Raw genomic sequence first — 27,589 nt, 5'->3', positions numbered from 1 at the left:
AGGGGGTGCTCTTTATGCATTTTCAGAATAGTATTGAACAAAGTGGACACTAAAATTAAAAAAAAAAAAAGCTTTATTTCACTACAGAGAGTAGAGGACATAAACAAGTACAAATGTAAAAAAACATGCAAAAATTCACCAATTAAAGCAATTTTAGATAAAATAACCCTTATATACAACCCCAGACATTAAATATTACTTAAAACATGTTTTTTAAATACAGACTAGTGCTCAATAACTGTAGAAATGTACAAAAAGTGACAGAAATATTGCAGCAACAACCATTTAGCAAGTAGTTATAGCTAAAGCCAAGAATGTGATGTACACCTCACTCATGTCTGTACAGCAGATATGTAGAAGGAGCCAGTACCTGGTCAGCTTGGCTCAGCTTAAAGACTGGACTGAAGAGAAAACCACAAGCTAGGCTCTGTGTATCTTCTAGCACCTCTAAAATTCAGCAATTAAAATGAACAAGGGTTTGAAATTTTAAAGTTATTTTTTAAATTAAATGTCAAGTTCAATGAAAAGCTAAAAAGCTTATGAAATATTTTTTTCGAGCTGTTTTAAGTAACTGCTTGTTTTGAGCAAATTAAAGTGCCTGTTGATTTCAACCTCATACCTGAGCTGTTGTCCGGAAGAATATAACAAGGATGAGGGGTAAAGACATGTGGTCGAGTAGACGTATAAAGTAGCATAACATTTAAATATTAAAGAGCTTATTTTCTTATAAACAACGGGTTTTACTAGAATTTTAATTACCCTGCTTACTGCTGGTGGGATATGGCCATGCAGATTTGTTTTAATATCCTCAGTTTTCGGGGGAATCCATAACTGAAACTTTTACTGCTTTGTGTTAATCTTTCTCATACAGCAGCTCTTTTTCTTCTTGTAATCCAGACAGGACTGCAAAGCGGTTGTTAGACGATGGTAACACTAAGGATAGTCGACGCTGAACCTTGGGGACATTTGGACCAAAGTCAGTGTAAGAGTCACTCATCGAACGACTGATGTGACCAAGCTTTTTCTTCAAAGTGCTGGTTGGAGGAAATGACGGAACTGCAACATCAGTGACCAAGTTGTCGGGGAGGCTGTGGATGCGCTTTCTTTGGACTGGTTTTGGATCACTGTTCTGTCGTGACATGACAGGTTTTTGACCTTTGTTGAATAAGTTGGCAGGTACTTGAGGGTTGCTGCTGGTTGAAGCTGTAGATTTTGGATTGTGGTCATCGGATCCATTCCTGGCCTTTTGGCCGTTGTCGTACGGTGGGTTTAAGGGTTTTGGGATGTCTGGTGGACATTTGGAAGGACTGCAGACAGTCGTCGGTTGGTCTTGGTAGCAAACAACAGGACTTAGCTGAGGTTTGATTTTGTTCTCTAGTTGGCGGATGGTCTCTTCTTTTTCGTGAAGCTTTGAATTGACGTCAGCCAACTCTTTTTTCAGCTCCTCAATGTCGCTGTTTCTCACATTGTGAGCCTCGACAGTTTGAAGTAACGGCTTATTTTGAGAGGTACCACTCATTGTACTTTGATCTGACGGCTGCCTCGTCACCTTCTTCTTTTGTCCCTCTGTGGGAATACGAGGGGGGGGGACACGGTTAGTGGTCCTATTAATCTTTAATTGAAGGATAATTCCATGTTCCCAGATCCCAGCAATTAACATGGTGAGTACAATCTTATTACAACTAATGGACATGACACCAAATCAAAGATAATTACTCAGAAATAAGAATAATAGCCTGTTATATCAGAACTGGAAAGTATCTCTTCAGAGGCTGGCTGTTCCCTCCCTAAATTCAGCTGATCTTCCATCTTGTTGGCCTCTTGTGTTACCACAAGGAAAAGATACTAGATGTGCACTTTTTTACTTCTAATACAGAAGTAGAGTTTCTATGCCAAATAGAATATTGTCTCAGTGACTTACCAGATTTGTCACATCTTTTACATAAAAAGACAGCTAATCCACACAAAGCCAAGAGAAGTATAATTCCCTCTGCAACAGCGATGCTAATGGCTAGAGAGCAGGATCTCATGCAGTCAACTGAAAAGACAATTAAACAAGGAGATCACATGATTACTCTGTTATCAGGAGTATGATTTTCCACTGCCTGCAAATTCAGCAAGCAAGGACCAATGGAGTCTGTATGTGTATATGTTCCATAAAAAAACCCGGTAAAGGTGAGCGGTTAAAGCTCCGGTGTACCTGGTATGAGAATCTGTGTGTCCCTGGTCTGGTTGATATCTGGCTGGTAAACTCTGCAGGTGACGCTGTGAAGAGAAGACATTTATTTTACAGATCATACAAGTACTGTTTTCATATGGAAGGTCCATAATACTCTTTTTCTGGTATTTTCTGTTTTTTTTTCCTGTAGTCTTCCCTTGAGAAACTGCACACATGGCCGCCTATCGCTTGTTTATTCAGTATAAGCAGAGAGGGACCTGCATCATCAGTGTTGACATCACACTGACAATGTTCTTCCTAGAGTGCAGCTTCGGTTTTCAACAGGAGTTTGATGCTAAGCCAAACATATGGGAATGAAAATATGTTTCTTTTCTGGTTATGTGCTATAAAATAGATGATCACTTAGTTTGTACTAATGATAAATTCTTATAGAATATTAATATATATTAATATTAATGACAAAAATAAAAGCCCTTATTGTTGAAATAGAACTTTTTTCCTGGGGTGTCTGATTCTTTCAGAGGATTTTGAGAAACACATGGGACTGAAAACCCATTCAAAACTCCTATAGAATACAAATTAAGTATGAAACTAAATTTGAACCTGTTGGTGGCATCCTGGAGGGTCACTTTTTGTGTCACAGTGTAACATCCGCTGGCATTTTGATCTCTTTTTGGGTCTTCAGCGGAGATGTTGTTTCCTTGATCATCTAGAAACTGGATCTTAGGCTCTGGCAGCCAGCAACTGGCCTTACACTGAAGAGTCACTCCTCCACTGTCGGCTGAAAGCACTGAGAGTTTTGGCTCAGAAACTGCAGCTATAAAAACAAGAATTACATAAGGTATGAGCTTTCAGTGTTCCTCAATAATCAAGAATCAAGAATCAAATATTAATGGGAACTATACTATAATATTCTTCTTATCTGTGCTCTGTGAGACATAGAACCCACAGCTCATCAAGTTCATTTGATTAAAAAGTGTAATCACAGAACCTCAAAGAGTTTTTCATTCATACCATGCAGGCAGAAACAGGTTAATAAGTAACTAAATGTACGGTACCACACCCACTTGGAAAAGTGACAGCTGGAAAAGAGACTGTATTATCAGTCCTAGTTTTTCCACACACTCCTTTGGGTGAAGCTGTTGACTGCATTTTTAAAATTCCATGTGCTACTGAGAACAATAGAATGCTATTCAATTAGAAGGCGTTCAAAACTGAAACATACCTGAGAATTTTCCAGGTAATTAAATCTTCAAATGTTCAATATAGCTCATAACTGTGATCCACATTAACTCTATAATTACAGCTTTATATTCTAAGTCCTGCATAACCATGATATATTTACTGTATTTGCCACTACTGTATAATGCTATTTCAATTATTAAATAATCTATAGATTATGTTTTTAAATTCACTTTGAATCCATGAAATAGCAACAGTTCAAAAACCCAGATCAATCAATCAAACTAATTTTAAAAATATTGCGTAACAACCTTTAATTAACAACACCTCCAAGTTGTTCCCTTTCTTTTAGTGTAAAGTACATTTTGAAAACGTTCAATGTTCATTAATGAATCACCAATTCACCAAACAGATGAGTCGGTTAGTCCACTGTCATTACAGTTATATTACAGTACTGTGGATTGGTGCTGTTACTGTGTTGTTTCAGTTTCTTTCATTATCATATTTTAACTGTGTTTTCTAAGGTTACTTATATTTTATCTGTTACTCTCATGTATTTTGTCGAGTTTGTAACCTTGTTAAGATAAGTGCCGTACAAATAAACTTATCATTATGATTACAAAGACTCAAAACTTTTAGTCCCAGTAGCGGCTGTATGCAATAAAAATAAAAAGGGCACCAGCGAGCAGAAAGTTGTGATGCATTTATGGTAAAACAGCTTAGTTAGGGTTAGGATTAGCCCCCTAGAGGGCACTTCACTATGTTTCCTTCACTGGAGGGGCATCCAAGATGGATCAGGCTCAAGCTGGAGCTTTTCTGTGACTATAATGCAGCTGCAAAATCTGTATTTAAGTAAATGTGACTGGACGTACCCACAGAAAGCTCCACTGTGGTAATGTCTCGGCGGCCGTTCTTCCAGAGCCTCTTGCATTGGTATTTCCCAGCATCAGACAGCTGCACGTTGGAGATCCTTAATGAGACGTTTCTGTTCTTCAGTTCTTTTGGGATGAAGCTTGTCCTGTACTGGAAGAGTGGATCCTTCATCTCATAAGTCTCACAGCCATCCCGGTACAAGAAGACGACATTGGGCTGCAGGTCTTCCTTGGACCATTCCACTGTTGGAAAATCATCGCTGCCAGTGGGACTGAAACTGCAGGGAAGAATGACAGCCTCACCAGCGAAGGCAAGGACCTGTTCTGGTGGACCATGCGGCAAAGGATTTCCTAGGAAAACACACAAAAAACAATAATCTAGAGACAAACTTTGAACATATAGGCCTTTTCCACCCAAAGAGAACCATCTCCGTTCCAGTTTGTGCACCTGGTTAGTCCTGCAGAGCATTTCAACCAAAAATAAATTGGTTCGGAACCCAAAAAACAGCAACTAAAGTAATCATGTCTTATTCTACAGGTTGTTGTGCATTGTGCAGCACCCCCAGTTGATTATGCATCCTTGATGACAATGGGTCCTCTCAAAACTAGTGGAAGCACAGGCTGGTTTGCTAGCCAAGTTTCCAAAAATCTTGAAATGAACCGGTTCAAGAACCAGAGCCAGTCTGGTGGAAAAGACTAACATCGGTTATTGCTCTATAGTGGGAACTGCTTTCAATATTTAGCAATATTAGAAACACACTACAGTATAATGTTCCAAATAACACTAAAACTGAATCACTAACTCTGAATTAGCCACAGCAAAGACTCAACACTACAACTATTGATGAAGGTAGGGTTTATTGCGTGGCTACTTTAGTTGTCGCCTAATAAACAAACACAACACGTTTTCCCACCTCCACAGTTTCTGTACAGACCTTTACATTCCTCCCTCGCCTGCAGCTCAATTTAGTCTGGCAGTTGGAATAGGACAACGCAGTGACATATTAAAGAGTTTAGATTCCCCTGCAGCCTTAAGGCAACTTTAAAAGTTATTTTGGGCTTTGGTTAAAGGACGTCACAACTCAAAGACTGAGAGCATTGGTCTTTCCAAATATTCTAGTTGTTCTCGGGCGAGTCCTCAAGTAACTTCCTCCTTTAAAATGAAACCATTGATGAAGGAGGCTTTTTCAGTGCTTTGTTAAAGCCAAAAAATATGAATTGTGAGAGAGAAACTTCATCAGACAGTGCCCGACCTGTCTGGGGTTAGTTGAGCGGTGGACCTGTTGTGAATGGATGCCTGTTGTTGAGCTCCCGTTTGTCTTTTGCCTCTCAACCGTAACGTTTGGATCACGTGTGGCCACTGTTTTGTTTATGCATGATAAAACAGTAGCTGTGCAACCAGCCGTGATAAGGTTGATGTGTACTGTGATGAGTATTGTGGAAACCCCAGTATGAGAGAGTTTATGATTGAACACGGACCCAAACTGTTACAGCTTGTTCAAAAAACTGCTGTTGGTTTAATTAAAATCCATCTAGAACAGGCACTGACTTTGGCTGATGTGGTTACCAACTAACGTCATTTGCAATTGTATGCCTGCCGAAACTCATCTCATTGGCAATGCCCCTCCCTTGACTCTGTCTCTCTCATTTGGACTTGGTCTTGACTCGGCCAAAAAGGTGCTTTTGATTAAAGCACTGACATACAGACACATTACGTCACAGGTCAAAAATGCTCTGCAGTGCCTCTAGAGAGACAAAACAATTGAATTCAAATGAATTAGTGTCTTGCATTAACATGTTAAATAATGCTCCTGGAAAATGTCTCCTCCTTAAACTAAGGGTTAAACAACTGATTTTTTCACTTGTGCAAACTTGTACTTTGCCTGCTCTGAACTGGACTGACAGGAATGAGATGTGGTTGCATCATGTTATTCATTTATCCTGCACGCTTGTGTCGGCACGTCGACTTACTCTATACTATGAAGGGTATTACTGGGAGCACCCGTCATGACTCAGCAGTTTTGTGGGTCAGTGTATCAGTCAGTAAATGGGAGGCACCCCATAAAAGCGTCCATACAACTTTATTTTATGAGAACAGGAAATGGATGATTAGGAATGATAGAGGAATCTCGACCAACTGAAACCACAAAAACTAAAAAATTGTGCAACCTTTGGCTGCCGGGAGTTCCTCGTGCTTTGAAGGCCAACCACGTCATAAAGAGCTCATAAAAATTTCCACTGTTCACTTGGTTACATTTTTCTTATCTACATTGAAAACATTAAAATACCATTATGGTTTCCCTATTGTGCTCTGATGAAGAGTACTGTCAGTGAATAAAATTAGTATTAGAGTAGATATATTGTCCAGATCACTATTTCCTATTCATAACAACGAGCAGCAATTATCCTGTCATCAAGTTACTCATAGAACTGATGAGTAAAACCATAATAACAGGTTATTAGTAGTGGTGCTGTAACAGTAGCAGTATAACAATAGTTGTAGTATATATAGTGTTGATTGTGAGCGGGCAAGTTCAAGTCTTATGTCTTCATAACTGTTACAGTTGTCTGACTGCTGTCCATTATAACATTTTCCCTTCAAAGCAATTTTCATTGTATTTGTTTTTACATTTATGATCCTTTAATACATAAACTAAGGATGCACGATACATGGGCTGACCATCGGGATCAGTTTTGCACTGACTAAATGTCATGTTGGCTATTTCCAACTCAGATACTGGAGACTGGAGACACAGCAGACATGCTCCATGCAGCAGCTCGGACAGCTTTACGTTCTCACATCTTGGATGAGTAGAGAAAACATGGACTGAGCTGCAGAGATGCTTCATAGGCGGTTTATTTTCCATAACTGTCTTTTTTAAAAAAAAATATTACTCTGAAAAGTAACAGCGTGTAACTGAAGACAAGAATAAAGGAGCATAGATTTTAAACACTGTATCAACTGTTCTTAAACAGACTTGAGTAAGTAAAAAAACCCAATGCACTCCTGAAACACGTTTTTATCAACCTAATCACATTAAAATCACTGATAAAAACAATAATGCTACTTTATTATCACAGTGTGACGCCATTCAGCTGGTGTTAGTTTGTTTTGCAATGTGACCTCCGCATCCCTCACTCTAAAGCTCAGGAACTGGTTAGACGCGCAACATTTGCGGTTATTTCACAATAACTTTGTTCCCTCAGATAACAGAGCTTTGTGTGTATTAGAACAGAGAAATCTAAATCTATCTCTACCCCTTTCATTGCTAACACGTTCATACCTCACATACCTGTACAAGCAGCGGTCAGAGTGGCGATCAGGAGGAGGCGTTGATGCATGCCCACTGCACACAGGTGGGCTCTTTCTGTCTGCTGGAGGGACACCATGAGAGGTTTCGGACTGGTGTTGTGTTTGCGTGCAGCTCCAGCGCCGACTGACAACTTCATTCACAAACTTCCGATTTATGCGTAGCAGTGAGGCGTTCATGTGCAGTAGGAATGGTCAGTTCTTCTGCTCCCTCCCACACGTGTGCCTGCTTTTCCACACACTGTGCTCTTTAATCTACATTATTCCACTTTCTGGTGTTGCAGGCTGTAACTTAATGTTTTAAAGTCTCTTTTGGTTTAAAAGTTGTTGCTGTTTTTGGGGGCGGTAACAGTTCTTGAACGTCACATTTACAAACAGGTCTGTTCTTAAGAGACTTCTCTGGGTCATGCACTCTGCACAGCTCATATACACAGTGCTGTCAGAGGCACAGCTGTGGGAGAAAGAGGTCATGTTACATGTGAAGTATGGCTGTAGTAGCAAATTCATAATAAATAGCCAGTAGTGGAAGAAGTAATCAGATACTACAGATACAGATACTACCTCAGGCTCTAAATATACATTTTTATAACTCACTCCCTTGAGTACATTGAAATAGTCTCATGACTGTGCAGAAGTCTTTGTGAGTGTGTCTGTGGTTTAGGTAGTTTAAACAGGAAGTCATTTAGGATGTGTCTGAATGATTATTAAACCAAACAATAACAAACCTCGAACATTTATTTGAATGAGACGATGTTTAGAAAGTTTAGAGGGGAAACTGCAACTCAGAGATCTGAAACATCACGAGGAGACACAACTTGACCTTTAATCTGAAAGGTACAGCACTTCCCACTGCAATGTAGTGGAGTAGAAGAAGAATTAAATGGAAATAGTCAAGTAAAGTAAAAGTACTTTGATTAAATGTACTGAGTTACCTTGCACCACTGTAAATTACTCAGACATGCAGCTGTACAGCCTCTAAGTTCAAGGTTCAAAGACATAGTTTTCATATGTAATAAACAAGTTATCAATGCATGATACATAAATAATAACACACTGTCTTCCTTTAGCAACCTTTGTTCAGCACTCTGTAATGTTATTGTATTTTCATACATTCCTGTATATTCATGTTGAATAATTACAATATACAGCATGACATCCAGTAGGAAATGTCCTCCTCCAGTAAAGGACTTTCTGTGCTAGAAACACAATATAACACTGTATTATGAACTGAACCAGCTGGATTAAATGAGCTAACCAACCAGTGAATGTTTGTTTTATAAATCTCCAGGTAAGCAGGGCTGTCCTCAAACAACACCAGTCTAAAGATAATAAATGAACAACCTCTTAATAATTCGATTGCACAAGTCAGGTCATTTATAGAAAGTTGAAATAACATGGGAGACAAAACATTTGCGTGTTGAACCCCTAATGAGTAAAAAAAGTAACTCCAGTAAAGAACCTCTGAGTTGTTGTCAGCTGGCAGGCGCGTCACTGCTGCAGGCGCGTGACTGCTGCAGAAAGACAGGAAACCGAGAAAACTTTCTGTTTTAGAGAAAGGGATCTGCAGGGAGTGTTTTCTCATTACGCATTACAGTGTGCAAAGTTTCATAAGTGTGCTCCCAAAATCAAAATGTAAAGCAGGAGACAGGCTTTGTATGGCTCCTTTAAGCTGCTATAAGAAAGATCCAAACTAATGCAAACACACAGACTCCAGTCGGAGGTGGAGAGAAGTTTAATATGGTTGAAATGTGATATATGAGAAATATTTATAGCATTTAGAAAACACATCTAGGAAAACAGTTTGATTTGAAACACAGACTCTTTTATGAGAGTTTACGTCAGGTTGCATCATATTTCAAATGAGGAAGGAAGTTTTTTTTTGTGACATGGGGTCACGTGTTCCAAGAAAGTAAACAACTGCTTTGCTAGTCTGGGTTATTTAACAGCATGACGCAGCTGAGAGCTCACGTTTGCCTTTCAGGTAGGGATTATTTAAAGATTCTTTTCACTGTGACAGTGAGACTGGAGCAACAACATAGAGATTATTTTGAGTTAAGTGAACTGTACATTTTAAAGTTACATCATTTAATGCTGGAGCAGCTTGAGTCCGAGTGGAGAGCTTTAACTCTGAATATTTAAAACCCTGCTGCATTGTGAGAATTGTCCTGCTTCTCACTTGAAGGATTTAAACAGAAAGTTTTATTTTTTATTTTTGTGACAATCTGCTGTGACTCTGTATGTTCTGTAAGGAACATTTGTCAAATAATTAAACTTGTTAAATTCCCCTCCCCCAATTCTCCACACCCGTTTAGAATTAAATTCAAGATTCAAGATTCAAGAAGCTTGAATCTTGAATCTAATTTGTGACATGTTTGAGCACAAAGTATTGAAACTTAAAATCGAGGTATTAATGGAATTTAACTTTATGTGTATTATTCAATTTCCAAACTGCACGGTATTCCCCTGCAAAGGCAAAGTGCAGTTACTGTGGTTAGGGGAACAAAGCATGTGACTGACAGACATTGCTGTTTCCTGCATACGCACCTTCAATTGCAGCTCACAGATATAACAGAACAATACTATTCCAAATATCAGAAAAAACACATTGCTAAATACATGCTGTTATTTGTTATTGTATTCATTTAGTCAGACATACGTAATGTGTAAAAGAGGCTGACTGTGTGACTCAAACAGACAGAGGGATCAGTAAACCTACAAAGCAAAGCAATATGTATCTTTCCCTTTCAGTGTAAACATCCTGTCTGTATTTAACTTGAACATACTACAGGAGTTTGTAGCTGGTTATGAAACAGTCTCAGTTGAATACTGATGCCTCTACAGTATATGACAGACATAAACAAACAAGCCCGTCACACAGTGAAATTTCTTGCTGGAGTTTATATTGTCTAAAGATTGCTTTACTTTTAAGCAGTTACATAATCTTTACTTATGTAAATATTATAAATATAACCAGAATATGCCTTTCCTCTCATTTTACAGCTTTGTATTCTTTTTTTTAGAGATCCAGGTGATGAAATCTGATGAAGCCGCTCAATGATGGACTTCACTGACTGCAAATGTTTGCTTTTACATCGCATGATCATCGGCTTTCTCCTGTTACAGTCGCACGGAGGTAATTTCAGAGCTAAATACCTGAATAACAGTATTATGTGCATTGGAGGTCAAAGGGCACAACTCAACTGTGTCCTCTTCTAGAGAGTCCTTACCGCTAGATGCCACAAAGCGCTTCACATTGGGCATTTTGCTGTTGTGTTGTCAGGTTTTCTAAATCCTTAAAAGACCATTGATGTATTTTTCAACCATTACAAGGTGGTATGTTGTGCCTCTGTGGTTCAGTCTAACATACCAGCTACCAGAGGTCACAATTACAAAGCAGTTTTATTTGGGCTAATATGGGCTATTTATTGTACTCATTATTGATACTGTAGAATATATTTGGATGCTGGCGTACACAGTCTGGCCTTAGTTTCCGGTAAGAAAAACTGCAGCTACTCCAGAGAATTATGTTTTCCTTCTTTATTAATTCCTCACATGAACAACGTACAGGATGTGTCTTGTTGTGGTTTCCTGAATTACACAAAATAAATAAACAGCAAATATATTATTATTTTAACGAAATAAAGCAATAAGACTGTGAACTAAACAGATACACAGTACTATGCAGTAAAATAACATGAGGTCGGAATGACACTCCGTAATAGCCGCACGTGGGCGCCCAGACCACATCATTACACTGTCATACACAACAACTGTACTAAACGTAAATGTCGTCGGGTGCATAGCCCGTACGCAATATTAAACACACAATGAAATAGTATTATATGTCTAGAACATATATATTAGGGAATTCAAACATATTAACCAGACTCTGGTAATATATCTAATGTACAAAAAACCGTGTGTGCGTCAGTACTTTTACAACATAGCAGCTAACATAACAATAAACAGTGAATATAAACTTACTCTGCACTCACGCACAACGGACACAAGTTATTTGGCTCTGCTCAACGCTCTCGTAACAGAGAAGGAGGTGTGCAGCACGCGACGGGTAACTTAGCTACCGTCGGGACGGTTCTGACGTTCCTTCGGGACAACTCGGGTCCTTCCGGTTGCGATCGGCTCTTCCCGTACACGGCAGAGCAGGGAAGTTTGCACAGCCGCCCCCAAATTCACCTAGTGAATTTGCAGTTTCACAAAGGTCCCTGCTGTGTTGTAAGATCAGTCTCAGTCCTCTGGCATTTCTGGCAGGGGGATGAGTTTAGCCACTGGCCGTGTGTATGTAGACCCTTTAATGTTCACCTCAGCTGTGCGTATCCGGCCGTCATCACTGGGGATCACTTTGGTGACTCGTCCAACTGGCCACAGTGCTCTTGGCAGCTGTGGGTCAATGATCATAACCACCTGATCTGGAGTGAGGTCCACAGTAGAACTATGCCACTTCCGACGATGTTGAAGGTTGGGGAGATAGTTCCTTGTGAACTGGAGCCAGAAGTGATCTGCCAGCACCTGGCTGTGTTTCCAGCGACGCCGTCCAAGCAGGTCACTGTTGTGATACACGACTTGTGGTAGTGATGCATCCCGCCGCCCCATGAGTAGGAGATTTGGCGTTATGGGGTCAGGATCTGCGATGTCTGACGTAGCATAACCAAGGGGCTTTGAGTTAAGAATCCCCTCAACTTCTATCAGGACCGTCATGAGGACTTCCTCTGGGAGCACTTGGTCTTTCAAGACTACTTGCAGGGATGCTTTAACAGATTTGATTTCTCTCTCCCAAACACCGCCAAAATGAGGTGCTAATGGTGGATTGAATCGGAAGTTGATGCTCTGCTCAGCAAGCTGATCCTTTAGTGATGGCTCAAGTGCGGCGAAGGCTTCTTGCAGCTCTCTGTCTCCTCCGCGGAAATTAGTGCCTCGGTCACAGAGAATCTCAAACGGCTTCCCTCTTCTTGCCACAAAGCGCCGTAAGGCGAGCAAAAAGGAGTCAGTGTCCATGCAGCACAAAAGGTCCAGATGCACACACCGAGTGGTGAGGCATTTAAAGACAATACCCCACCTCTTCTCATGTCTGCGGCCTATTTTGATGGTGTACGGGCCGAAACAATCCACGCCCGGTAGACCAGTATGGCGGTTGGTTGATGCGCAACCGTGCAACTGGCAGGTCGGCCATCTGGGGAATGACAGGTTTGCTGCGCCATTTGCGGCACTCTGTGCAGCTATGCTGATGTTTCTTGACAGCTTGACGTCCACGAATAATCCAGTATGTCCTCCTTATTTCTGCAAATACACGGTCAGGACCTGCATGAAGCAACCGGTTATCATAATCCTGTATGAGCAACCGCGTGACATGGTGGTTTGGTGCCAGGATGATAGGATGGATGGTGTCCTCCCCTAGATTCTCTGCCTTTCGAAGTCGACCTCCGACCCTTATCAACTCCACATTTTCGTCGTAGACAGGGGATAGAGACAGCAAGCTGCTATTAGAGCTGAGAGGTTTACCAGCTTGCAGGGCAGTAAACTCCGCGGAAACACTCCTGTTGTGCTCTCTTCAAGATGACAACTTCTGTATTGACTCTGTCGGCTGCAGTCATGGGAGGAGCAGCCGCCCGTGTAGGGACTGGAATGTGGCACCTACCAGTTCTGACCATGAGTTCACCTGAGTTACATCTGGGACTGGAAGGCTGCTTACTGTGATATTACCACAGAAGATGGTATCACGTATTTCTTCAGCTGGTGTAGGTGTGTAACTTACAGCAGGATCAGTTGGCCACTCGGCTTGAGGCTGGTGGAGAAAGGTCGGACCACATGTCCAGCGATTTGGCTTTACTAGTTCCGCCAGGGATTTCCCACGGGTGATATCGTCAGCAGGATTCTCTTCCGAGGGAACATGTCTCCATTTGTCTGCTCCAACTAGCTCTTGGATCTCTGCTATCCGTGTCCCCACAAACACCTTGTACTGCTGAGATTCAGACTGGATCCAGTGTAAAACAGTCGTGGAATCAGTCCACAGTGTTGTTTATTTACTGGTAGTGTCAACTCTGTGTGTAGGACCTTGGCTAACTGTGCGCCTGACAGGGCCGCACACAGCTCCAGACGAGGTATTGATAATTGTTTCTTCGGTGCTACACGAGACCTTGCCATCACAAATGCCACCTGTACCTTTCCTTCACTGTCTTCAACCCTCATGTATGCTACAGCACCATAGGCTTTCTCTGAGGCGTCGCAGAAGATGTGTAGTTCAACAGGAGTATCAGTAGGAACGTTAGCGGTGTAGCAACGTGGCAGTGTGACGTATTGAAGCTGGGGGAGCTCGTTCTCCCACGCTTGCCATACAGGGAGGAGACGGTCCACAATGGGCTCATCCCATCCTCTTTCTTGTCTCCATAGGGCTTGAACTATAACCTTGGCACGTGTGGTATACGGTATGATGTAGCCCAGAGGGTCGTATTGACTGGCTAGAACCCGGTATACATATCTCATGGTCGGGTTGGTCGCTGGGATGGTTCGGTGTTTGTATCCAAGAGTGTCAGGTCTGCAGCGCCACAGGAGACCAGTGTTGACTCCTGTGGGTCGGTCTTATTTGCAGTCAGCCATAACTCACATCCTGCTGATTTGGCTTCGGGAGGTAGATGTGCAATAACCTCAGGCATGTTGCTAGACCACTGTCTCATATCAAAACCTCCACTGGCAAGGAGAGCTCTCATCTTGTCAATGAGCTGTCTGGCTTGATCCGGAGACGGCAGAGACTGGAGACAATTGTCTACATAAAATGATTGCAGCACAGATTGGACCACGTCTTCATTGCCCTCACTGTGGTCTTGCACATGACGCTGCAAAGCATAGGTTGCACAGCATGGGCTACAGGTCGTCCCAAATGGCAAAACACGCCACTCGTAGACATCTGGGCTGTGCTCTTTCTCACCATCACGCCACAGGAAGCGAAGGAGTGGCTGGTCTTCAGGGAGGAGACGCACCTGATGGAACATGCCGCGGATATCTCCACTGATGGCTACAGCTTGTTCTCTGAACCTCAGTAGTACACCAAGTACTGGTGCACTCAAGGTAGGACCAGGAAGCAGGTTGTTATTGAGGCAGGCTTGTTGATAGTTGAATGAACAGTTGAAGACAACTCTGGCTTTACCATTATGATAAACAAGATGGTGAGGGAGGAACCAGGACTCTCTTGACCTGCTCACCTTATCAGCGTTGATCTTGACAGCATATCCAGCCTTCTCCAATTTGTGTATCTCCTCATTATACACTGAAGATTGTTCAGGGTTAGTAGCAAGGCGGCGCTCTGTTGCTCTGAGGAGAGCCATCACGGCCGTGGGTGGAGCATGGAGCGTGGGTGCATTTGGTTTACGCAACAATGGAGTAGCATAGCGGGACACACCGTCTACTGTGACTCTGATGGTCTTTTGCTCCAGTTGTTCCATAGCTGCTTTATCCTCGCCAGAGCGGATCACCTCCTTACTGTTTCTGAATGGCAACGTGTCTAGCTTCCAAAGTCTTTCAACATTTTGATGTAGTTCTTCAGAAGGGGAGAGGAATGAAGAATGAAGACAGCTGTTCTCACCTGATGAATGCTGCAGGAAGGTGGCAGGTCCCTGCACAGCCCATCCCAGAACCGTGCACACAGCTACAGGTCCACCGATTGGGCCAGACCGGACTGGGGATACTGGTGTTATCAGGTGAGGGTTGTCAGAACCAATGAGTAGCATAGGCTTGACTTTATTGTAGGAGAACAGTGGAATGTCTCTCAAGTGCTGGTAGCTTCGTTTCAGGTTTTCAGCTGCACATGACTGTTCAGCCAGATTCAGCTCTGCTGCTGTGAAGGCATGTTGGATGTCGTGTTTCATCCCTTTCTTCTTCAGGGGTGACACTTTGAGTGAGACTGTAGCTCCCTTTACCTGCACCTTGTCCTGTCTAATTGTCCTCAGGGACAAGATTTCTTCCTTTCCTTTGAGACCAAGGTGATGCACAGCAGCTGGTAATATGATTGTTCGTTCAGATCCGTCATCCAGAAGAGCGTAAGTACTGAGTGTTTTCTTCCCATTGTGCAGGCGTACTGGAACAACCTTTAGCATCACTCGACCTGAATGGCTAATTTGGTCTGTGTAAATCATGCTGGGGGATGTACTCACAGTCAGGACAGTCTCTATTTGAGCCACATCATGGAGCACAGATAAGTGTTGTTTCCCACAAGTTGAACAGGGCTTCTTTAAGGTGCAGTTGTCAGATGTGTGTCCTCTCCCACACCTCCAGCATCTTTTCTTCTCCTTTATCCAGTCAGCCTTTGTATTGTTTGTGAGCTTAGCAAAGTCACTGCATGCGTTGAGGTAGTGTTCTTGGTTGTTACAGTAAGGGCAATAGGGCTTGAACCTATCACGCTTCTTAGACTGTGGTGGAGGGATTGATGCAGGAGCTGGATTATGTTGCTGAGCCCCCTGGTGGTTACCGAGTAGAATAGTTGCAGACTTCACTCTTGGCTGCTTCACTGATCTGTACTCCCTGCTGTCAGCATGTGTGGATTCTGGTGGACGTGTACCTATTCGACGGGATACCTGTAGTGTCTGGACTTTCCTCTCAAGCCACTCTGCCAGATCTGGAAGAGTATATGTCCTCTCGCTACCACTCTGGATAATTCCCCTAGTGAAGCAGTATTCAGCGAAGGCATCTCTGAAGTTAGCAGGCAGCTTGGTGAGCAGTGTGTCAACATGAGAACCACACCGCAGCTCTGCAGATGAAGGACCTTGCATTGTGCTTAGCATGCCCACTAGTGTTCCAACTGATGCTGCAAAATCTTCAATACCTTGATAGTCTCCGGCCTTCACTGGTGGAGCGTTTAGGATGGCATTGAGTTCTCCCTGCACAAGCTGTCTGGGCTGACCATATCTTTGCATGAGGGCTTGCAATGCAGCAGTGTATGGCGTTGCACTATTGATGAACCTCTTGGCTATTTGAAGTGCTGCAGGGAATCTGAGGTGGTCTAGAAGGACTTGATACTTGTAGTCTTCACTTAAGTGTCTATGGGGCCCAAGAACACCGTCCAGGCCCTTCTTAAGCATCAGAAAGTCACTTTCCCTCCCTGAGCTAAAAACAGTCAGTTTGGGCTTGGGAATACCAAATGATGAGGCAATAACCATCTCTAAAACACCTGGTGCATTCGGGTTATCTGGTGGCCGCACAGTTGCAGGTGGCTGTTGAGGATAGTAGTGTTGGACAGGAGTTGCAGGGTATGGTTGAGGAGGAGGCTGCCAATACCTGGGTGCGCTGTATGCTGGTCGTGATGGGGCAGGTGCAGTCTGGACCGGCAGGGCAGGAACTGTGGAGACTGCAGGTGGCACCAGTGAGGTAGAGGGATTTGGTGCTATCATGTTTACTGGAGGCACAGGTTGTGCAGGCAGGGCCCATGATACAGGGATTACCCGGTCAATAGGTGCTGATGGAACAGAGGCTGTGAAGTCCACTCGTGTCATTTGTGAAGTAGGAGCAGATAGTATCGATTCAGCGTCTGAAGCTTGTTCCACATCGTCAACCGGCTGTGCAGCAGAATCTTGTTCCACAGCTTCTGTCAGTTCAGCAGAGAGTGCGTTTTGCATTGATGAGGCAGCAGCTGTGTCCTGATCTTGAGAGAGGGGCACCATTGGGGCTGGAATATGTGATGCAGATGGGTACTGTGCCATCCTAGTTGGACTGGGACACATATTAATCCTCCCTAGATGGGGAAGGCTACTGTACTGAGGCATATCTGCAGCATATTGGTGTGAGCGATATGTGGGTTGAGTATAGGCAAACTGAGGGTGAGGAGTTAGCCTCACATTGTCCATTTCAGCTTGCAGCTCTCTCATTTGGTGTCTCATAGTCTGCCAGCGTGCCTCTAAGCACTTAAGTCTATCATCAGGGCTCTCGTAGGACTGATATGTGGGCACTGGATATGGAAGGAGTCCTCCCATGTTGGGTGCTGCTACATATGTTGTTGTCATCGGTGACACTGTCCTTGTCATGGTGGGATGAAGGGGTTGGAACGGGTAGCTGAGCTCGTAGTCTTCCAGATGTCCGGGAATGCGTCGCACCCTGCTGGGACGGGGACTCGGTGGCTGCTGCCCATCGTAATAGCCTCTGCTTGTAGCCATGGCGCAGCTTGTGTACATCCGGCTCGAAGGACCACTTGTAGAATATATTTGGATGCTGGCGTACACAGTCTGGCCTTAGTTTCCGGTAAGAAAAACTGCAGCTACTCCAGAGAATTATGTTTTCCTTCTTTATTAATTCCTCACATGAACAACGTACAGGATGTGTCTTGTTGTGGTTTCCTGAATTACACAAAATAAATAAACAGCAAATATATTATTATTTTAACGAAATAAAGCAATAAGACTGTGAACTAAACAGATACACAGTACTATGCAGTAAAATAACATGAGGTCGGAATGACACTCCGTAATAGCCGCACGTGGGCGCCTCAGACCACATCATTACACTGTCATACACAACAACTGTACTAAACGTAAATGTCGTCGGGTGCATAGCCCGTACGCAATATTAAACACACAATGAAATAGTATTATATGTCTAGAACATATATATTAGGGAATTCAAACATATTAACCAGACTCTGGTAATATATCTAATGTACAAAAAACCGTGTGTGCGTCAGTACTTTTACAACATAGCAGCTAACATAACAATAAACAGTGAATATAAACTTACTCTGCACTCACGCACAACGGACACAAGTTATTTGGCTCTGCTCAACGCTCTCGTAACAGAGAAGGAGGTGTGCAGCACGCGACGGGTAACTTAGCTACCGTCGGGACGGTTCTGACGTTCCTTCGGGACAACTCGGGTCCCTTCCGGTTGCGATCGGCTCTTCCCGTACACGGCAGAGCAGGGAAGTTTGCACAGATACTAAGTAAGTGGACCCTGACCTACAAACTGATCTACAACCATGTAGTGTGAGAAATCAGGATTGCAGGAATTTAACCACAGATGTGTTTCTCTCCAGGTCAACTTCGGGTGATTGGTCCATCTCAGCCGATAGTGGCAATTGTTGGTGATGACATAATATTGCCATGCCGCCTTGAACCTGCAGTGAATGCGTCTGACATGAGGTTGGAGTGGGCGAGACCTGACCTGAGTCCTGGGCTTATACATGTGAGGGCAAACAGTAAAGAATACGCAATTCACAAACAGCCCTCCTACAGAGGAAGAACATCTGTGTCCAACGACGGACTGAAGCTCGGAGACGTTTCACTGAAGCTCTCCAACGTAAAAGTCTCTGATGATGGAACGTACAGATGCCTCATTCCCTCACTGGGTCAAGTTGCTTTTATTAAGCTCATTGTTGGTAAGTGATCTTCCGTGTTTGTGAATTGTGTTAAACCTGCTTTCATTATAATGGCCAGCAGGGGGCAACTCTATGAGCCGCAAAAAAGTCAGATAGCATGCAGTCTTATGGAGAAATGAGATGACTTCTCAGTTGATTTAGTAGCTCAGTAAACAGTGTCCTGATGGGTTTCTGGTCTCAGTCTCTAGTTCCAGTCTTCTTCCATACAGCACGATGTTCATTTAGTAAATAATGCTGAGGCTGAGCTACAGACAATGACGTGCCCCTTCTGCAGGGTTGTGTGGAGGTGTGAAGGTGCTATACAACATACAACAGCTGTGAAAAAATCAGAAAATAATGTTTTATTTCTCTGATTCACTGCCTTGTTCTCAGTAGCAGCAATTCCTCGCTCCCATTCACCTTGGTCTACAATCTCTGATTGGAGAGATGGGGACAACTTTGAAACTTTGATTGGGGACAACTTTGAAACTTTGTCTGATACCTCTTTCATTTCTGTGTGGTAAATGTGACCATAGCTTAACTTAGCATAAAGACTGGGGTCGGGGTAAACAGCAATCCTACATCCTGTTTAAAGGTAACAAAGTCTGACTACCAACACCTCTAAAGCCTTGAAGTCTTGAAGTCTTGGCTGGTTGCCAGGCAACCTCACCCCACTGTAAAACCACAATCACAAGGTTGACGCTCACATCTGATCCGGTCACAAGATGTTTGTGTTGAAAGCAACTGAATCACATCAGCTTATCATTACCCAGCCACCTGTAGTCAAAATTTTGAAAATGCAATTACAGAAAAGTCTCTCTCTCTCTCTCTCTCTCTCTCTCTCTCTCTCGCTCTCTCGCTCTCTCCTTTAGGTTCTGTCTCCTCACCTGTTATCAGTTCAACAAAACAATCCAGCAGCAGACTGGTTCTGCAGTGTGAGTCTAAAGGCTGGTATCCAGAGCCTGAGGTGGTCTGGCTGGACGGTGAGGGAAACCTCCTCTCTGCTGGACCTACAGAGACAGTCAGAGGTCCTGATGACCTCTATACTGTCAGCAGCAGAGTGACTGTGGAGAAGAGACACAGCAACAACTTCACCTGTAGAGTCCAACAGAAGGACATCAACCAGACCAGAGAGACACACATCTATATTTCAGGTAGAAATTGCTTGTATCATGTACATGTATCAGAGGCTAATCGTCCTGTTCAGTGATTCATCAGTTTAATTTATTTCCTTACAGTCTTGTCGAGGTATGTGAAAGTTGTCTTGGCTCCAGGACTTATTGCTGTCTTACTGGCTGCTGTGTTCACAATGCGAGGAGTAAGGTATTGTCCCGTTTGTCTTTTTTAATTTCACTTTAACTGTAACTATCATGTGTTTCCTTCTTTTAGTGTAGTGGATAAAAGCTGCTTAACCAACTTCTTTTTCAACTATCTTTTTCTATAGGTACAAACCAGGTGAACAGATTTTAGGTAAGACGTGTTGTGCTTTATAGACATGCAACTGTAACTGGAATGTGTGAAGATTGAAACTAGTGTTTTAACCATAAGTCAGTCTATCAGGGACTTAACCCACAGCGTTATAACACTTAACGAGTCTCACAACAGCCCTCTGGTCTAGAATGACCATCGGCATCGGGTCATACTGCAACACTTGGTGGAATTTCACCATTACTTTCTTTTTAAAGCTAAAAGGAGGACCAACATAACAGCACAGTGCAAGTTTTGTGAATACAGTCTATAGGATAGTGTCTGACATTTTTCTTTAGAAATACACTGAGGACAGGACACATTTTGCTCCAATGCTAAAAATCTTGGTTTCCATTTTCTTTCTTTCTTTTGTGAGGTTACATTATTCAGTTATATGTCTGTATATATGTTCTAATATGTGCAAAAGTATTGTGATACTTGGATAAGGTTACTGAATATATTTTTATAGAGGTAATTAGTAATTGTATCAGTTGATATTTCTAAAGTAACCCTCTCAGCCCTGTTTTGTTGTTCACTAGTTACGAGCATTGCTGGCCGATATACGTTTATATGGGTGGGAGACACAGAAGCCTCTGCCACAGTGAGGGCGGAAAATCCCCCGGCTCAAACGTGACAGCAACTTCAGATGGAGTTACAACAGCAAGCAACAGTCGATGCCATGAGATTCTCTGGATTTTCAAGTTTAGTTTCAAGTGTTAAGTTTATCTGGGAGGATCTGAGGATCTGGTTGTGAGAAATTCTGAGACATTTGTAGGGGTGAGACCATGGAAAGATTTTAAAGTTTATCCTGGAATTAACCAGTGTGAGGATCTTGTTTCTTTGACCTTGTTCATAACCGGGAAGCAACATTTTGAAACAGGTTGTAAACTGGTAGCCTGAGAGATGCGTAGGTAGAGGGAGTTACAGTGCTCCAGCCTGGATGATATCTGTTTCCACTTCCTCTGGTTGGGACTGCTGAGCAATATACGACGCAACAACCAGGCACAAGAGCAACTTCTTTCCACACACGGACACTTCAGTCCGGATCATTATCATATACTGTACAGATATATATATGATATCTGTGTGTTGCTGCCTGCGGGTCTAAACAGACTGTATATACTGTACATACTCTCAATATATGCACATTGTTACGGCCTCCAGAATAAACAAATTAACAAGGCTCTATTAGAGACCCAGACATATTAAAGGACGCCAACACAAGATGGGGAGAATGAAACCTACAGACTTTATTAACTTATATGAGTCCAACCAAAGAACAGAGAATAACGTAGAAACAAAAGAGGTTGGAGATATTGGCCAGAAAAACAAAAGAAAGGGAGCCTGCTGATCCCCTCTAAACTCTCTATAACTTCAACACTGATCATACTTTATTCCCAAATTAACTTATTATTTATACATTATTTATTCCTACTCCGATTTTGCCTTTTTGCACTGTGTGGTTTTAGTAGCAATGTGACCTGTTCAAAGATAGCTTGTTTGGTTATATTTGTTATTAATCTTGTTATCTGTGTTTAACTGAATGTGTGTAAATCATCTTGTAAATGATGCAACATTCATTTACTGAGAATGTAAGTCTTCCTAGTGTTAAAATGGCTGGTCGATAAAGCTGATTCTTATATAGATTATGAAGTTATCAGGTACTTTCAGCTTATACAATTGATTTAATATCATTTTAATAATGCACTGATGTATTAAGTTTTTAAGAAAACACAAAATATTCTATTGCACTTTTCATAAACTACTGCAATATACATTTTATCAATTTGTATTGTTATTGGTATTATTTTTTTTATAAGAAACTGACCACATTGTTTTAAGTGGATGTGAATGTGAATGTAAAATACTGTACTTTTCTAACAAGTAGCAAACTGTGAGATTTCTATTATATTTTCAGGATGTGATGGCAATTTGTCAAATAAAGCAACCAAAATATGATCTTGCCTTTCTGTAAAGTTTTTGCGACATCTATAGATGAAGTCGATAGCACATACAGCAGCACATGGAGGTTAGAATGAGTGAAAAGTAAAAGAGGCAGTGTCCCTTTATCCCTGTTTGAGAGTTGTCCTGAGTTCTGAGGGAACAAACTGATTGTGTGTCCTTGGTATTTTGTGAAGTCTCGACATTCTGCTGTTTACTTGGACATAAAGTGTAGTTAGAAACAGGTTGAAACAAAGATTTAAGCATATAACTGGCTTGAACTGGCTGTGTGTGGCTTTACAATAACCAGGTCAAACAATCATGTAGGTTTAAAAAAAATGTCCATCACAATGATGAAGGGCAGTGGCATTGAGGTGTATAGCACCTTTTTTTTTTTACTTGTTAATCAAAGTTCACGATCCTCACAGAGAGATAGCAGGCCTTTAAAAAGAGCAGGTTTACAGGTGCAGCAGACTCCAGCAGCTGGAAGAAATCCACCCTGAGCCCCTCTCTCTAACCTCTATACCTGTGGACTCTACCAACCCCATTGCTACACTGAAGGCACCAAAACACTGCCATTTTTCTTTACTTTTAACAATTTGACTTGAATATTTCCATGAACAAAATACAGACAAGTATTAACTAATCCAAATGAAACAAGATGCCTAATAAACTGAAGAAATACTAAACAAACGTAACAAGAAACTCCCCTCTGCCAACTGACACCAGCTGAGGCCTGTGGCTGCATTTGACTGTGTGCACTCCTCACACAAACACTGAAGTTTACACATTAAAACTGTAATGAAACAAGATGCCATACAACAGTATATACAGCATATACTGTAGTAAAATAGTTACAAATACAAATAAAGTACACATTCATTATATTGAGAAGGTTCTGTTGGCCAGATAAGACTTGACCCAGTCAAGGTCTGAGACTCCAGCTCTATCCCTACAATGGTTAATAAAATCCTGACATCTAACATATCAGAATTAATAACAGTAGGAACCTCTACACAGTCCAGCTGCACTTTAATCTGTACAAAATCATCATTCACATATAAAAGAGATTTTGGCGCCATCATGTGGTCAAACAGGAGAACTCATTATCTGCCATCTTTTGCATCCAGCTTACTGTGAATACAAATGTCATTTAGAGGAAGTGTATACTGACTGAACACTTCCTCTGGTCAGCAGCTACATACCAAACACATTGTAGCTTCACGAGTTTGAATCCCTGTTACTTGTTTTCAGGGATTTATTTGAACGTCCATGCAGTCAGAGAACTAGAACAGTGGGAACTACATCAAATAAAATACACAAATCAAACAATGAGCATAATGCATACACAGTGCATTCTCTGGGACAATAATCATTCAACAAATATCTTACAAACATAAATATATCGTAAACAATCCAGCTATAAACTGTTACACCTACAGATAATTAGCTTGCTGAACATGCATTGAGGCCATCATGTTTGCTACATTAACATATAACTATAAACTTAATGTGAAACTTGAAGCTTTCACTCTTCACTGAACACAAATCTGTATGAACATTCATCATCATTAGCCCTGCTCTGTCCCTCGTGGCAAATGCGCCTGATGATGACCCAACCTGGGTTTAACTCACAAAATATTATACAGGTCTCTTTAAACATACAGTATGTTCTAATGTGTTCTTAATAATTCTTGTATTCATGAACATTAATCATATTAGTATTTATTCAAACCTAAATTAGTCTTATTTTAACTAAAAATTAGTGAATAAACTCAAACTGTTACACATTGATCTTCATATTAAAGGCATTTTCACTTGTAATGTTAAAGGTGAAACACACTGTAAATAATGTCTGCAAGCTAATCAGTCAGATCTTCCTCTTTCCTCATCATCTGTTCAGCACTAGGACTAACTTCCTTACACTGCAATAAATCAACAACACTGTTTCTTCATTTAAATATCTTTCACATGTAAATGTTTTACATATCAGAAAAATAGGCCTTCAGGTACAAGAATACGTTCCACAGATATACAATGGTCTGCCAGCACATACAACACTGTCTAACACTGTATAATGTCCACAGTCTAACAGAGAAAGTGGTTTTATAATCTTCTCCAAACCTACCAATAACCAATCAATATGGCACAGATAACATCATATCACCTTAACAACAACATCAACAGGATCTGACAACATGTAGACTAGTAATGGTGAGACTCTAACATGTACTGTATGTTAAACTGCTGGTATAAATGAGCTAAGCAATGTATGAGCTGTGTCAGCATTAACTGTCCAGCATCAGAAACCTCTGTTAAAAGGTTTTCAAGACTTTAAACATTATTATTGTCCTCAAAATATAGTGGAGTGTCCCATGTGCCAAGCAGGGATGGACTGGGACAAAAAATCGGCCCAGGCATTTTGAGCCGATACCGGCCCACCATGTATTGATGGAAAGACAATGAAGCCTATGAATGAAAACAAACTTTCTTATGACAATGCTTGTACACTGTCTTGTTGGTGTATATGTACTTGTCTAATAAACTTAAACCCACACCATCCTCCCAGTCAGAGATGGCTAGAGAGAGACAGGAAAGGGCGGCAGAGAGAGGGGATGAAATGCAGCAAAGGGCTGAGGCTGTCAATCAATCAATGTCCGGTATGCTCGATGGCCAGTCCAGTGCTGGTGCCTAGTATGGGAAGGCTCAATCAGTTTGCATTAGAGTGCCAGGCAAAAAAAGAGGAAGCATGTATTAGTATGCACCTCTTTTGATCAGCTGCTTTAGTGGTTGAAGTGTGTCTACAACAGAAACACTGCTTTCTCAGTGCCGTCAGCTGTCAGTGGTACCTGCTGTTATAAAGGAGGTAAGAATCAAACTCATCATATGGGGACAGTTTTGATACTTTGTTGTCCGCTTGACTTTAACTTTGATTTGTCACATTATCTAATATTATATATTAACATGTTCAAGCAGCTGCTTCTTTTTTTTCAGCATTTCTGCCAAAGGTCCTTATATTTTGAGATAATTATGGCTATACATGTTCTTTAACCCTTATATGTATTGTTACGTATGTTTTACTACTATTTCATACAGAACCTGCACACCATCATCAGTGATGCCGTCCAATGATGGACTGATGTGCTTCAAAAAAATTGTTTCAGTTTTCCATGAAGCTGTTATCTGTGTTCTTCTGCTACAGTCATTTGGAGGTAATTTACACACAGAACACTTAAAACACCAACAAAATCTTCACATCACTACCTGTCAATCATTTCAGTACCAATGACAGGCTGTGTGTTTGCTATGAACTGAACAGTTAACTGATACAGTTTATGTATCTGCTGGCTGCCAGTTTTATTAAAATACCATCTTCAGGTGGTTTCCTCAGTGAATTCATCCAACCAGGTTGTTTGAATCTTTAAAAGTCCAATCAGTGACTTATGGCCATATAAATTAATTTAAGGGTTTGATTAAAAGAAGTTAAATTTCTGTTTGATAATAATTGTAATTACACAGAGCTGTTGACAGGTTAGTGGTGATTCCCTGTGTACTGGCTGTGTGATTTATCTTACTGACAAACATCACGTCGAAACCTGAAAAAATTGGGAAGTAGTTGGTCTGTAATTTCCCTTGTGCATTTTGTCTGATTGTGTGGTTAGACATTGAACCATGGAACTGAAATCAGAAAGCCACAATGTAATAATACTCAGTTACAAGTTAAGGCCCTGCATTCAGAACTGCACTTGAATATGTAAATATTATTAGAACGACATATTTGAATGATCAAAGTAAATCTCAGACTGAGATACTATTATACTATTGGGTTATTATTACTGATGAATTCACTTCTAAACAGCTTTTGAAGTTGGAAAGTAGTGGGTCCTATTTAAATTGAGTACTTACAGTAAACACAGCACCATCACTAACTCTACCAGGATGTAATTCTGTCATATGTTACAACTCTGACAGTTTCATTACTACGCAGCACTGTCTCTACCTGCTCCAGTGAATGTTTAATTGAATATTCAGATTATTTCTTATATTTCGATGTAAAACATTTATTTTGATCAGAAAATCCAGCTGTGCTTCTGTTTTTTTTTTTTTTTTTCAGTTTCCCATGGAGAGCTCAAATTTTGACATTATTTGTTAATTCATTGGGAATTAATCAATTATCACTGTCTAATGTTTTCTAACTGTTAAAATAATGAAATAAAATTATCTCTGACAGTCCTATTGGAGAGAAGTTGGTTTTTATACCTGAAGCTCAAATCTATATGTTCTTCAAAGTTAATTTTAAATGAATCATTTCATGTTTTTTTTATTCATTTTTTTGTCCCTTTCAGTTTCCCATGGAGAGCAGTCAGAGCTGATTTGTTCACATCAACCAATCATAGCGCTGGCTGGTAATGATGTAATTCTGCCATGTTACCTTGAACCTCCCATCGATTCCAGTTCTGAGACAGTGACGTGGACCAGACCTGGTTTAGACCCAAAGTACATCCATGTTTACCGAGATGGACAGCCGGTGAATCGAAGTCAAAATCCATCTTACACTAACCGAACAGCTCTGTTTGAGGATGAACTGATGAATGGAAACATCTCCCTGAAACTCTCCAGAGTGAAAATCTCTGATGGAGGAAAATACTTCTGCATCCTTGAACCAATGATGAAGGAAGCTTCCATCAACCTCACTGTTGGTAAGTCAGACATGAGCTTTTTAAAAGGCAAAATCATTTGTGGATCATAATGAAATATCTTGATTAGCTTCTATGACGTGGTCCACTTGTGCACAAAAGTAAACATATGCATGTCAGGTAGTGACGGGCAGAACGATTATTTTCACAGAATTGGTTCTTTTGAGTTGATCCATGTAAATACTGTATATCCAACCTTTCTAGTGCCGTCACTTTCTCCATAAGACTTTGTTAAAGTATGTGGATGTGCCCCACGAAACTTCTCTTCACATCCATTACGAGTCATCACATATAAGCTTACATTAATGAAGATAAAATCTGAATTAATTATCGCACTGATTCAGCATCCAGTAGGTAGGCTATGTAAGCCCAACACACGATGATACAGAAATGAGATTCGACTGCATCGGTAAAACATTGTTCCAGGGAAAGTAGCAGACGTCCCACTCTCTGTTCAAGCAGATGGTTAATTTGGTCTTGTTCACTGTGTGAGTGGGAATTCCAAATTACTGCCACCTGTAGATCAGTGGAACAATGTGAAACCAATGGCAAGATTGTGCATCGTGTCACCTGCATAAGATAAACCAAACAGGG

At 41.4% G+C, this 27,589-nt stretch overlaps 3 protein-coding genes across 3 annotated transcripts in view; 2 read left to right on the top strand and 1 right to left on the bottom strand.

The window, feature by feature from the left end:
- Nucleotides 1-55: 55 nt before the first annotated feature.
- Nucleotides 56-7,698, bottom strand: LOC127379580 (butyrophilin subfamily 3 member A2). Its single transcript, XM_051429381.1, has 6 exons — nucleotides 7,527-7,698; nucleotides 4,234-4,584; nucleotides 2,783-2,996; nucleotides 2,201-2,265; nucleotides 1,922-2,038; nucleotides 56-1,566 (listed from the first exon to the last, which is right to left on the bottom strand). Exons 1-6 carry the CDS (start codon nucleotides 7,681-7,683, stop codon nucleotides 854-856), a joined length of 1,617 nt encoding a protein of 538 aa, XP_051285341.1. The 5' UTR covers nucleotides 7,684-7,698; the 3' UTR covers nucleotides 56-853.
- A 1,781-nt stretch (nucleotides 7,699-9,479) lies between these two features.
- Nucleotides 9,480-22,316, top strand: LOC127379595 (butyrophilin subfamily 1 member A1-like). Its single transcript, XM_051429407.1, has 7 exons — nucleotides 9,480-9,524; nucleotides 10,564-10,676; nucleotides 18,570-18,911; nucleotides 19,763-20,044; nucleotides 20,129-20,213; nucleotides 20,335-20,360; nucleotides 20,897-22,316. Exons 2-7 carry the CDS (start codon nucleotides 10,598-10,600, stop codon nucleotides 20,989-20,991), a joined length of 909 nt encoding a protein of 302 aa, XP_051285367.1. The 5' UTR covers nucleotides 9,480-9,524; nucleotides 10,564-10,597; the 3' UTR covers nucleotides 20,992-22,316.
- Nucleotides 22,317-25,060: 2,744 nt separating this feature from the next.
- Nucleotides 25,061-27,589, top strand: part of LOC127349583 (uncharacterized) — a 70,171-nt gene continuing 67,642 nt past the window's right edge. Inside the window, exons 1-3 of the mRNA XM_051375447.1 lie at nucleotides 25,061-25,164; nucleotides 25,395-25,510; nucleotides 26,645-26,998. Of these exons, the coding sequence (XP_051231407.1) occupies nucleotides 25,417-25,510; nucleotides 26,645-26,998 (448 nt within the window). The 5' untranslated portion in view covers nucleotides 25,061-25,164; nucleotides 25,395-25,416. The remainder of the gene's footprint in view (nucleotides 25,165-25,394; nucleotides 25,511-26,644; nucleotides 26,999-27,589) is intronic.

The sequence above is a fragment of the Dicentrarchus labrax genome, unplaced genomic scaffold (genome assembly GCF_905237075.1).
Source record: "Dicentrarchus labrax unplaced genomic scaffold, dlabrax2021, whole genome shotgun sequence".
NCBI lineage: Eukaryota > Metazoa > Chordata > Actinopteri > Moronidae > Dicentrarchus > Dicentrarchus labrax.
This window is presented reverse-complemented; position numbering and strand designations above follow the sequence as displayed.